Below are 14,045 nucleotides of genomic sequence, written 5' to 3'. Positions count from 1 at the left end.
AAATAAATGATCTCATTACTGTAAGCTGTGTCCTCCCACATCCCCCTACACACTCTGTGCTTCTGTCTCTGGTAGCATTATTGTTAAATTTAACCATAAACATTTCAGGTCAGACACAATATCTTGTCTACCTACAAACACTCTATTTGTATATGTGTATATGCAACATATTGGTATAATATATGCTCTTCTCCTAATCTCCAATTGTGTTAACCTATACAAAAAAAATTGCACCGGTGGCCCACAAAAGTCTTATTAAATGTCACCCAAATTTTCCAAAGTGTGCAGATAAAAGTGCACAGCCAGTTTTAGCTATTCCTGAGCTTCATGTATTCAGAAGAGCAAGTGTGCTTTCTAAAGCTGGCCCATTACACTGTTATTACCAGAAACAAACTCATCCCCAAATTATGTGAATAAAGTAAACAACAACAAACCCAGCAAGCCAAATAAATAGGCTTTGCATTGGATTTGAAGTGAGTGAATTCTAAAAATTAGGGTTGTCTCCTCAGAAAGACCTTTTGATAAACGGCCCTAGGAATGGATGTTAAGTGAATCACAGCAACTAAGGTCACAGCTGAGTGTCCTCCCTAAAACCACATTCCTATCAACAGAGGAACTGGATGCAGTTTACATAGATTCTTTGGGTAAATAGGAATTTCATCCCTTCACCCTGAAGCAGAAATTAACAAATTAACTGCTGGTTTTCATGGAAAGAGACATAAGTTGAGAAACCTCTTCTTTCCCTGAAATGAAGGTAAAATTCTTAAATTAGTTACTATTCTAAACCACTTGCAGAAGACACCCAGACTGCATTCACCAGTCAAATGTCTGTTTATGTGCAAATAAAACCTGAGTAGCAGGCAGTTGCTGAATATTTAGAATTCTTGTTCATTCCAGGAGATGTCTGAGGGTTGTCTTTTCTGGTACTATTTTAATGGAAAGGGACATTGCTTGGGCAAAACAAAGATAAGTGCTTTAAAATAGTGACTTTTACAATAAACTATTCATGTTCAGGTTTCTGTTTTTTAGAAGAAAGGGAAGGCACAGCCAACTGTCAGCTACTGATGGTGAGAGTGGAAGGGACAGACAAGGAGGCACTGGGGTGTACAGGTGTTACATGTGGCTAGCATTAGCAGCAGCGCCAGGCTCCCCAAAAGGGACCATCCTGGATGGCCAGCTGTGAGTGGAAGTGCAGGGCTGTACCTTCCCCCAAAGCAGCCATCCTCTGTATGGAAGGTGCTTCCCTAGGAAGTCTTCTGGCGCAGCCAGTTAAAATTCCCAGGGTTTGCTGCAGCATAGTCCCTCCATCTTGCATGAGCTGTGACTTTAAGCCACAATCAGCGCACCAACTATAGGAAGAAAAATCCATGCCCCTGATTTTAAATGAATCTGTCTTCACTGAAGTACTGTTATATCATCACATTAATAATACATTAGGTTTCTCCCTGGTGAAGATAAAGATATTTGTTCTAGAGTGCTAAGACCTGCTAAGGATCCCATCAATTTATTGTACCATCACATCACTTTCCATTTTGCAAGCACGTTAAATTTGATAAAACTCACATTAGGATTCACATTAAAATAACTAAAATCATCCAATTATTTAAACCTAAAAATTCATGATAATAAAGCATACAAACAACCAATAAAACCCAAATGTATGACATAAATAACAATTAAGTATGTGGTTAATGGGAATTGAGGTAGAAGACATGAAAGCACTAATCTTCCCTTCAGTTTATGTTCTACTGTGATAAAGGGTCCTCATTAAACATAAAAACTATACAAATATTTTCTTATGAAAAACTTTTACTTTTGCAGTGCCATAATAGAAATGTACACCTGTACATCCCAATGCATATAGGCTCTCCAGGGCACAGTGTCAGTAAACCAGCATTTTGACATCCATTGACACACCCATCACACAACCACACACCGTCTCACAAAATAGCAATAACCACACATCACACCCTTATTTCCTCTTTTAAATTCTACGGGGTAAGTGGACAAAGCTGGTGTATTGCGGGGGGCAGGGAGTGTGCGTGTGGTATGTTATGCTTGAAAGTGCTCCCAGCTCTGGTTCTTTGATCTGTAAGCGATTACAGGCCTGGTTGAAACAGTTGACTCTTTAACCAAAGACCAAGGACTCCATGTGTCTCCCCTTCTGCCCCCTGTGGTTTTTCTAGTTTCCCCCCAAAATCTATACAGGTCTACCCACTGAAGTCTAGAACATTCCAAGACATTTTGGAATTAATCAATGTTGCGTTCCAAAGTTACTGAACTGCAGGTAAACAGAAGGACAGATGCAAAAATGCCATCAACTTGAGTGCAGGGTCTTCTTTTGCTCAATCAATAACTATTCTCAAAGACACTTCAGTGAAATAAAAACCTATAGAGCAATAGCTGCTTGATGCATAGTATAGAAGTAGCAGATGTAATTCTGTAGGTTTTCTTTTTACGTTCGCCATTTGAATGACACTGGTTTTTGTACATTAGAACATAAAAATGGCCATAAGAGGTCAGACCAAAGATTCATCGAGCCCAGTATTCTGTCTTCTGAGAGTGGCCAGTGCCAGTTGTCCCAGAAGAATCAACAAAACAAGTAATCACCAAGTGATCCCTCCTTTGTCACCCATTTTTAGCTTCTGATGAACAGAGGCTAGGGGCACCATTCCTCTCCATCCGGAGAACAGCAATCCTACATGTATTTATGTAGTTCTTTTTGAGCACTGTTAAAATCCTGGCCTTCACAACATTCTCTTGCAAGGAGTTCCACAGGTTAACTGTGTGTTGCATGAAGAAATACTTCCTTTTGATTGTTTTAAAACAGCTACCTATCAATGTCATTTGGTGACCCCTAGTTCTTGTGATATGGGAAAAGTAAATATTTTTTCCTTATTTACTTTTTCAGCATCAGTCATGATTTTACCGCCACCATATCTCCCCTTCATCTCCTCTTTTCTAAGATGAAATGTCTCACTCTTTTTAATTTCTCCTCATTTGATAGTCCTTTCAAACCCCAAATCATTTTTGTTGCCCTTCCCTGAATTTTTTTTCCCCCAATACCAATATATCTTTTTTAAGATGAGGTGACCACATCTGCATGCAGTATTCAAGACGTGGGCATACCATGGTTTTATACAAAGGAAATAAGATATTCCCTATCCCTTTTTAAAATGATTCCCAGCATTCTGTTTGCTTTTTTGATTGTTGCTGCACATTGAATGGATGTTTTCAGAGCACTAGCCACAATGACTCCAAGATCTCACTTGACAGTTAATAGCTAATTTAGTCCCCATCATTTTCTACATATATCTGGGATTATGTTTCCCAACATGCATTACTTTGCATTTTTCAATGTTAAAATTCATCTGCATTTTTTGCCAAGTCGCTTTGTTTTGTGAGATCTTATTGAAGCTCTTCACAGTTTGCTTTGGACTTAACTATCCTGAGCAATTTTGTCTCATCTGCTAATTTTGCCACTGCACTCTTTATCCCTTTCTCCAGATTATACTACATAAAAAACTAAGTATTTGATACACTTATCTGAGAAAGTGGCCTGAACTGATCTTATAAAGAAAGTAAAGGATTAGCATATATACTACAAATGTCACTGATAAAGCTGTGCATGACCAGCATCAGTTCCGTCAGAGTTATATTTAGCCCCATCTGAAATACTGAATATAATAGTAATTGTTTAAACACTTTGATAGACAGTCAAAATATGAGGAATCATCTTTTTCCCTCCCAACCATGTATAGTCAAAACATCTCTGGTGATCTTACATATGCAACGTATTTAGTGGCATTTATCCTCCTTAGTGTTACTATAGAAATCAGAATGCCAAGAAGAATCACAAGCTTCTGCATCTGAAGGTCACACAGAGGGTAGCTGTATTCTTACAGCATGTTATGCAACACTAATCCTAATGAGCTCAGGTTGCATGAGTATTCTACGAGAGAATGTTGGGGACAATGAAAAAAAGTCAGTGTATTGTCCATTCCCTAAGAAAACATGTGAAATGAATAAAATGAAGATTTTACACACAACCATAGCTACAGTTAAATTCTAATTTACTAGATTTTAATTTAAATATGCTGATGTTCCTTTATATTGACAACTCCTCTGGCCAGTCATGTAATCTTGTCCTTGTAAATCCAAGAGCCACCTGGGCAGCTCCTGAAATTCGAAACAGCTTTTTCGCATCTCTTCACTTCATCTGCTCAAATATCATCTGAAATATTTGTAATTCCTCTCTTGCTCTGTTTTTATTATTTCAAACTTTGCAAATGTGGAAGACAGAAGAGGTTTAGTACAAAAGATACAATAAAAATGAAGTTATATTTTATTGAAAACTAATGTTCCTTTAAACTGAGGACTGGGCTTTGTATACAGAAATGAATGCACATGATTTTTATATGGACAAGAGTTAAATTTATACAGTGCAAAACTATTGTCCCACAATTCAGAACAGTAGCTAACAGTGTGAAATATTGTCTGAAGTAATAGATTAAAGGGATTAAAATTTACTAAAGGTAATTTATTTCCTTTTAAAATCAATAAATTGGCAAATAGTTTCATTTTCTTATCAATCAAAAATTCCAACTGGAATACTATGTTTTACTGAACCCTTGAAAATGTCCATCAACACTAATTATGCTGCAGCTTCTTTTGTCTTCTACTGAGTCTCTTATTGTAACTGACTGAACATGTGACCCAATGAAAAAAGAGCAGAGCTCTACTGATGGGAATGACAGATAAATTAGATAAATATTAGTGAAAACCGTATTTTTAGTTTCATTTCTTCAGTTTCATTTTAATTTTTCAGTTTTTCCATGAACTGTGCATACATTCTGCTGCCTCTATGGCATCTAGAGTAGTGGTTCTCAAACTTTACGTTGGTGACCCCTTTCAAAGAGCAAACTTCTGAATGCCATCTCTCCCTTATAAATTCAAAACATTTTCTTCTGTTTAACACTATTATAAACACTGGAGGGAAAGTGTGCTTTGAGAGTGGAGGCTGACAGCTTGTAACCCCCAAAAATAACTTCATGATCCCCAGTTTGAGTACTCCTGAGGTAGAGATTTTTTTTTTACTGGACAAACTCTCAAGTCCTTGCTCAGGAAAACTTATCCTTGAATGAATTAAGTAGACAGACCTAAATAAAAACTAAGTTCTGGCCCATTAGTTTTTATAAAGCCATGATTTTTACAGTACTTCTCTTTTGATTTCTTACAATACAGTCGACAAAGTGCAAAAGCATCAGAGGAGCTGGGAAAAGTGTAATGTATTTTATTAATTACAGCTATTAATTCACTGTGTTTATACACTGTTGACTCAATAGTGCTGCTTTAAAATTATATTATGCCTTTTGTAAGTGTGTCTCAGAGCACTTCCCCAAGATTAATGAAGCCTGGCAACATTCCTGTGATGTAAATTATGTCCATTTTACAGATGAAACAGAGACGTTGGGTAACATTTTCAAAAGTGCTTTAAGTGACTGAGGAGCCCACTTCTAAGGTTCAGATCCTCCAAAGGGATTAGGCATCTAACTCCCATTGAAACCTATGCGAATTAGATACCTATATGCCTATGAGGCTCTGGACCAAAATCTTAGGCACCTAACAGGCTGATTCCAGATAGTGATTTAGGAATTGTAATACTCATTGTTAAAAGTTAGACCTTACAGTGACCCTGCATTCCTGTGTTATGTTCCCTGTACAATGCCTCGGGAAGGTTAGGGAGCCTGAGAATGTGGTTCTCAGAAGTCAGGATGCCAGACAGCCAAAAATGCTGAAGAAAGGGACAGAGCAGAACTCCTGTCAAAGGGAGCTGGGTGTCTCCCCACGGGTGGGTGCCTAAACCAGACCAGCCCTTTCTTACAAAAAAAAAAAAAAAAAAAAAAACCAAACCAAACCAAACCAAATCCAACCACCAGTACCATCACAGATTGAGAGAGAATGTACAAGCCAGACACCCCACACCACATTCTATCCAATAACTCTGGCACTCCTGTGGCCTATGGCAGACCTGTTTACACATCCACGCTTCAAATTACCTGATTTGGAGTAAGGAATTGAACTTGGTCTCCCACTCACACCATATCAGTGCCCTGAATCTTTGGACTAGAGTCAAGTTCTCAATTTCCCTCTTTAGCTGAATATGGATTTAATCATTTAATACAGCTTCTCAAAATCCAGACAAGTGCCCTCACTATTCAGCTACTGGGTATCCTGGAGATATCCCCCATGCCCAGTCCTGAGTAGATGTGCTCTCAGAATGGCTAGGAGATTAGGCTCTGCAGGTTACACAGATGATGGACTATATGACTGCTGCTGGGGTGTTGGCATGGGTTAGGGTGCCAAGCAGCTCTGGAATTTAGGTGGTTTTGCCCATGGGTGGGAATTTAGGTTCCTCCAGATGGCAGATAAGAAGGGTTTCGTGGATCTCAGTGGTGCAAAACTTAGGCCTTTATATCAGCAATTAGGTACCTTAACCCTATTTATGGATCAAATTCCTAAGTCTCTTGAAAGCATGCTCTCTTGTCGAAGCTGGGAAAATGCATCTTAAGTAATATGGACAGCTGAAAGAGTCGCTGCTGACAAAAACTTTCTGCTGAGACAAAATTATTATTTTTTTATATATATTACATATACAGCATTTTCCACTTTAGTTAACGTTTACCAATCGTAAGCACTATGCTATGCCACATGGAGAAGTCTTTCACTATATTTGCAATGCGAAATAATTCTGATGGAGTCATGATTATGAATATTCACATTTAATAATGACCCCTGTATTGTGTAAAATGCATACTCCAGCAGTGTACCTATAGCATATTTATGTACACTCATGAACAAAATATATCATATTGGTTTAATTAACATAAATTTTAACATTTTTAGGCACTTCCACAGCACATTAAGAGACATAACTGGATAGCATTTTATTTTCATTTTATCACTCAGCTCACTTGTTTTCTAAGCACAGGCAAAGAGGCAGAATGTGTGCATAATTCAGGAAGACAAATGGTGCATTTCTTCAGGCATACACCAGGACAGATGCAGTTGGGCAAATATTTCTTATCCTGCATCACATCACTGCCCCATGCCTCTGTTTCTCCTCTGTAAAATGGGGATGGTGATGCTAGTTTTGTGAAGCACTTAATGTCTACTGATGAGAAAATGCAACTTAAGAGTGTGTATTATATTATTTCTTCCCCTCTTGTGCAAGGATAGAGGATAACTGCTGCAGTTTTAGAAATGAAGGACTACCAAGAACAGCATGGAGCAAGTATGGTTAGTGGGATCTGTCTCACAGAGAGATGGAAGGAGACAAGTTCGGGCACCTCCCTCTCACCCAAAATTAGCCAGCAGTGCATGCTGCCCTCTCTTAGGAGCTATCGGCATAGGGACACTCAATTAAACTTAAACTGAGACTTAAAAGTGCATTGGTTAAACCACAGTAGTGCCCTGTGTGGATGCTCATAATCAGAGTTACAGTGAACTTAATTTGACTTGCTTTAATTCATTTGGAAATGAATTAATCTAAACTGAAATAGGACCACTTTAATTCTGAATAACTGGGTCCACACAAGGGTTTAATGAAGTTAAACTAATCCACCTAAAAAGCCAATGCTTATTAATTTTTTTATGAGTGCCCCCCTCCCACATATAGACAAATCCTTAAAGGGTGTAGAAATACCTGTGATCCCTCTGCGTACCAAGGAGCTCTTGGAGGGAAGGCAGACTTGTGTTTGTAAGACAATGGAATCTACTATTACATAGTACTCAGAAAACTACAAACAACAAGACTAGAAAAGGCAGAGTGTGTCTTTCAGAGCATGATGCTTGTTTCAAACCATCTGGATTTTTCTTAAACAAAATATTTCAGGTAAGTGAAGGCCACATATCATTACTTTTGTGGACATGATATATTTCCATAAAGGTACAAAAACAAAAACTTAGGGTGAGGCAATAAAGTGAAATGCTGCCACAGGCAGATAAAGGTAACTGTGTGAAAGGGATTCAGTCTGAATTCTCAAGTTACGAAGGGTGAGTTAAGAACTAAAGCAGATAATTTGAAATGTGGAAAAGGGGAAGATCATTTGCCTTAATTATGCAATTGACTATTTATCATATTTTTTCCTTCTTTGCTGGAGGGAAGAGTCCTAGGTAAACTTAAATCTTGCAGATTATCCTGGGTTCAATGTAATTTTCTCCGGCAGAATATGACTATACCCTTAGTACAATGAGGATGTCCAGGTCAGGGTGTAAATGACTTCTAAAGTAGGATAATGTGGTTAATTCTTTCAAGATTAAACCTTTTTGTTTCTGTTTATTTAAATAAATATTTTCATTCAATTGTATAGGCATTTCTTCAGTTTCCAGAGTTCATGCTCTAAGGGCAGAATTTGATACAACTGGGAAAGAAATGCATTTGACTGAACTTACAACAAAGATCTCTCATAATTCTTGTGAAGCCTGGAATGTGACTACTGTCATACAGAGGCTGTGCCTACACTAGAGAGTTTTGTCGACAGCAAGGGCCTTCTGTCGACACATTTCATGGAGCATCTACGCACATAAAGCGTTCTGTCGACAGAGTCTGGACAGAACCCTGCATTTGTCTCAACTGTATTATCCCTCAATAATTTGAGGAATAACACTTCTGTTGATGGGGTACGGTCCACAGAAGTGCAGTGTAGATACGTCTTTGACAGAGAAGTCTTCTGGTTGCCAGGCAGCCATGTTTGCAGAGCTGCTATTCCTTTTTCTGTCACACAAAGGCAGTGCATGCTGCCAGTTCTCTATCAACAGAGCAAGTTGTGTGTAGCAGTAATCTGTCGACAGAGGTTCTGTTGAGATTTCCCCGTCAACAGCAACTTCTATCAACAGATGCTTCTAGTGTAGACATAGCCAGAGACAGATAGGTTAGGGTCACTCAACAGGCAAGGGGATATAGTAAAATCTCATTTTGGAGTAGTACCTACCCTATTTTGGATACTACAAACCATTTAAAATGTTTTCAAGGAATTTCTATGGACTTATCTTTGTTAGGTATTTCAAGGTCACTATTACCATTGTATCTTACTATCTGTATGCATCAATTTATTTAATATTAAACAAAACCTGAACAAAGTAACTTTCACACTGTCTACAGTTCCAGGGTCATCTTTCAATCTCCTGTAGAATGCCGATTTTGACAGTGTTATAGTAAGTATACAGTTCAATGGAGAGCACAGAAGATCATTCACCTTATTTTTCACAAAGCTAGTTCTTTCTGCATGTCATTAGAATTTCTTTGCAGGCAGTGGATAGTGCCTTTCACTCATCTGATCCTAATCTCAACCTCTCTGTCTCATGGACATTTATTTTAGACCTGCATCATGATTGAGCTCAACTGCTAGAAATTGATGCAAATTTTAGTACTACTTCCCATGTAAACTGCAAGTACATTTTTGCTGCTAATGAGATTCACTCCTCCTAATATAAGTTTTGAACTCTCTATTCAATTTCTTCAGCACACAGGCTGAAAGTGTAGTTCTAACAAGATTCCCATCGTCTAAGACCTTCCCCTCAGTCAAACCTCTTTTGACAACATCTACCATTATGGGATAGGGTCCAAAGCCTTTTGAGGTCAAGGGGAAGACTCTTATTGACTCCCAGGAGCTTTGGATCATGCTGATGATGCAAAAACCATGCAATAAATAATAAGTACTTAAAATGTTAAATTATCTGGACAGTATCTTATGCAGAAATACCACCAATAGAGTAAAACGCCTATTTATGTGATTTCAACTTGCATGTTACTTGAATTATTGCGAGTCAAAATCATGAGTGGCAGGGAGCAGAGAACCAAGCAGCAGTCTGCCACTCCTCTGCTTGTGGGACCTGGGAAACTGACCTGAGTGGCTAATAGCACGTGGCAGGGAACGGGGAACCAGTTGCCTGCCACTTGCAGGAGCCAGGAAACTGACCAGTGCAGCAGCACTGATTGGTTTCCTGGCTCCCGCAACGTGCAAAATTCGACTTACATGTGGAACGCAACCTACGCATAAGCTGGGGGTTTACTGTAATATTTTATAGCACATCTTCAAGACAAATGGCTCAGAATGGTTTAGTGAATTGAGCTGGAAGTTTGTATTTTTGTCCAGTCTCTTTTAATGACCTTTTTCCTTCACCACTCTTCCTGTTGTATTGGTTGATCCGTTTTTCATATTTTCAGAAAGAGCTCTCTTCTGCAATGAGAAATGTGATACTATCCCAATTTGAGTAGTTATTTCTTTTTCCTGACCCTCCAATTCTGAATAGATAAACACAAATTAAATTACTAATTTAGCAAGTACAGACAGCTAAAATATTAACTTAAAAATATGAAGGAATAGTTTCTTCAGTTTTGTCATCTGCGTCATACAACTAAGAATGTTTAATTATGGAAAAACATTTTGGCTTCTTTAAGGACTGCAAAAAAGGCAATTATGACTGTCATGCAAACATACTTAGCAGCTGTTTATTGTTAACAAAAGAACTATTATCTGAATCTGCTTAGAAAATCTCACATTTTAAACATTCACATTTCCTAGAAATTACATATTCTTCCAACCTATGGTAGATTCCTTTTTTTTTTTTTAAATTAATCTGGGTTTTATTTCAGTCCTATGTCAAAGCAAACATAACATCTTTGTTTTGGGAACCTTTCTTCATGAACTTCAGACACAAAGAAAAGTGGGAGGAGGTAGACGAACTTTGTTGAAAGTTTTCAGCTGCTCAACTTTGTGCACATACGTTTCAAACTGGGATTAGCAGAATTTTTCACATTCCATGTTTATAACTGAAGATATTATAAAAACTGAACTTTATCCATCTTGCTTTGAAAGGCCAATTAAGATATACTTACTCATTGAAGACCAGGTCTGGAGCAAAATACAGGAACTGGCTATTTGTATGTTTGTATGATCTCCAACTCAAGGCAAATGACGACAGACACATCCAAGAATACTGGATTAGAGTAATTTGGTCCTCAAGAGGCAAGTTTCTAAATCCTGAAGAACAAAATTATTAATCACGCACTACAGTTAACATTCGGGTGTGCTGTACTGTGAAGCCCCTTACAGACGTTCAAACTGGAAAAATATCTCACCTTTCCATAACATTTTACATTTTTCCAAAATATTCAGTGAAAAGATTGCAGCACGGAAATCTGTTCTCAGGCCTATCTACACTCATCAGGGATTGACGGTGCTGTCATTAATGTGGGATATATGTCGATTTAGTGGGTCTTCAGTAGGCCCACTAAACCAACTGCAGAGCACTCTCCCGTCAACTCCAGTATGCTACCAGAATGAGAGGAGTAATGTAAGTCAATGGGAGCAGCTCCCGACAGCACAGGATGGTTTTAGGCACTGCAGTAAGTCAACCTAAGTTATGTCCACTCCAGCTACATTATTCATGTAGCTGGAACTCCAGCTAAGATTATTTGTGTAGTGGGAGTTGCATAACTTAAGTCAATTTATCCTGGCGGTGGAGAAAAGAGTGGTATCTGCACATTTTAAACAACAATACTGTCACGAACAGAACTCTTATTTCTAGCATTACAACATGTATTTTATTTAGGTGATTATTACTAACACCAAAAACACTTTAAAGTTTTCAAATAAAATGGATTCGTACCTGGAAGTATCTTTGCCCACTTTACCACCTGAACCATCTGCTTGCCAGCAAGGTGGTTTAAAGTAGAAAGCAGGTGCTCCGCTGTATCTGGCTTTGAATTATCATATCCTGCGTACACAAGTTCAGGTTCAATGTTTTCAAGGATCATAACGGGTGAAGCAGCAAGTGCTGGAGAAATAGCAGACAAGTGGGGAACAAGTGCTGTGTTTACAGATGGCTCTTTTACAGGAGCAATATATGTAGTCCCTTCCTCTGGGCTTTGGGGCTGAGGCTGTGGCTGCTGCTGTTGTTGCTGTGGCTGTTCTTCATGCATCCCTTTCAATTTTCCCAACTTTTTGGACTTTCGGGCTGAAAAGAAGAACAAAGGCAATCACAGAAATCTGATACAGCCTTTACTTCAGGGAGGCATAAAATGCTTATCTCAGTTTAAAAAAGAATGAAATATGGGAAACACCTTTATCCAGACACTCCCACAACACAGTTAACGATGAAACTTGGGCCAGGAGAAATACACATAAGCAGGCTCTTCCGCATTTAAATCCAGGCGATAACAATAAACCTAAGTGTCATCTCTACCGCCACTATGTTCTTCTACGACATGCTCTCGCACATCCTCCTACCCTTTCTTTGCTAATTCAAATACATTTAAAAATCAGGTAAGGCCTACCTTTGGTACTTTATTATAATTAATTCTCCTACAATCATGAACCATTTTTGTTATCTTCTGTTGCAGCATTTCAACAGTGAAATAATAAGGTCTGAGAATTTATTGCTCATGTTTCTATAAATACACACTGTTCCCTTAGTTACATTTTTCAGTTTATATGAAATATTGTAAAAACAATTTTGTTTTGTTTTATAGGCTATTATGCTAATCACCATGAAGTTTTTTCTTCATGGTCTCTAATCTTATGCATTGAGTAGTCAATATAAGCCTCCCTAATTATTTCTGGCCCCTTGTCTTACTATTCTCCATTTCTATACAACAATCACAAGCCACTTATCAACCTATTAGTCTAATTCAGTCAAACCACTTAGTCATTGTAACTCTTTTTTCTACCCTAGTGCTTTCTCATCTCACAACTCAGTCTTCTCTTTTGGCTACTTTTGAAATTACATTATGACCACATACAGCTAGTAAAATAAAAAACCCTAAGGCTGAGAAATGTAAAACTTCTCTCTCTGCTATTAATTCACTTCTTCCCACAGCCACTAACCCAATTTTACCTATTTCAGTTTCAGTGATGTTTTCTTAGAGTAAACTAGACCATAACAAAGATTCATTTTTAAACAGCAAATCCTGCCTCCTCTAGTCTCCTTTGTGGCATATTCTCAGTTGGAAGACAGCAACAGAGGTATATTTCTACTTACTGAAGGGACACAGGCTGTAGAAGGCAGCGTTCCATGCACATAAGCTACGTCTACACTAGAGAGTTTTGTTGACAAAGCTTGCACGCTAAAAATGCATTGTCAACAGTAAATTTAAAGAATGTGGCATTTTTGTCGATAGGAAAATGCCTTTTTGAGGTGGCATGCCTTTCTCAACAGAATATGGATAAAACCCCCTTCTGCATGCTTGGGGGCCCCCCTCTGTCGACAGCCAGGGCTTTCAGGTCACTGGGCAGACCTGTCTGCTGTGCTTCTGGTTGGCTGTTCTGTCGAGAGAGCAGTGGGCAGGCCAGCTGCTCTCTGTCGACAGAGCAGATCACTATTTCGATCCACCCTGCTGTCTAGCTGTAATCTGTTGACAGAAATTTTGTTGGAAGATAGCTTTCAACAGGAACTTCTGTCAACAGATCACTGGCGTGTAGATGTAGCCATGAAGTGACTCGTTGTTCCTCATATTTGCAGAACTGTCATCTACATTTCCCTGCCCCTTGGCACAGGGGAATAACCACCACAGAACCTCTACCAACTGCAAGACTGCAGAATAGCTTTGCTGGTGGTTTCTCCCTTCATCTGCTGAAGAAACTTCATTTTCTTTGTGACTTGGGCTTTCACAGGGTAGAAGATTCAGCTCACAGAGAAATAAAATATATTAAACTTCTACTTTAGCTGTTTCCATAGTTATTTATTGCATAGTTATTTACTATCTAGCACAGAGACTAAAAATCCAGATTATTTGTACATATTACATTGTACAGTCTGTGATTTCTGTTAAATCGATAGTTGGAGAGTGGCTTTCAAGCAAAAACTTAGATGAATCCCCCAACTTGTTATGGATCCTGAATTGATTCTGTCAACAGCTTCTGTATTAAAGACAAAATGCCATGGACTAGGTATGCAAGACATGAGAAGCAGTGAAAGGGCATAAAAAGTATCTTTTCCCTCACACAAACAGCAGGCAAAACTCTGATGAATTCTCAAAGCAG

At 38.5% G+C, this 14,045-nt stretch overlaps 1 protein-coding gene across 3 annotated transcripts in view; it reads right to left on the bottom strand.

Annotated features, from left to right (window-relative positions):
• The window catches only part of NR3C2 (nuclear receptor subfamily 3 group C member 2), a 313,415-nt gene that overhangs the window by 43,372 nt on the left and 255,998 nt on the right, over positions 1–14,045 (bottom strand). For all 3 annotated transcript variants that reach the window (XM_074993201.1, XM_074993199.1, XM_074993200.1), the window contains exons 5-6: positions 11,674–12,021; positions 10,901–11,045 (exon numbers count right to left, since the gene is read on the bottom strand). In XM_074993201.1, coding sequence (XP_074849302.1) covers positions 10,901–11,045; positions 11,674–12,021 — 493 coding nt within the window. The remainder of the gene's footprint in view (positions 1–10,900; positions 11,046–11,673; positions 12,022–14,045) is intronic.

Source organism: Carettochelys insculpta, chromosome 4, assembly GCF_033958435.1.
Source record: "Carettochelys insculpta isolate YL-2023 chromosome 4, ASM3395843v1, whole genome shotgun sequence".
Classification (NCBI taxonomy): Eukaryota; Metazoa; Chordata; order Testudines; family Carettochelyidae; genus Carettochelys; species Carettochelys insculpta.
This window is presented reverse-complemented; position numbering and strand designations above follow the sequence as displayed.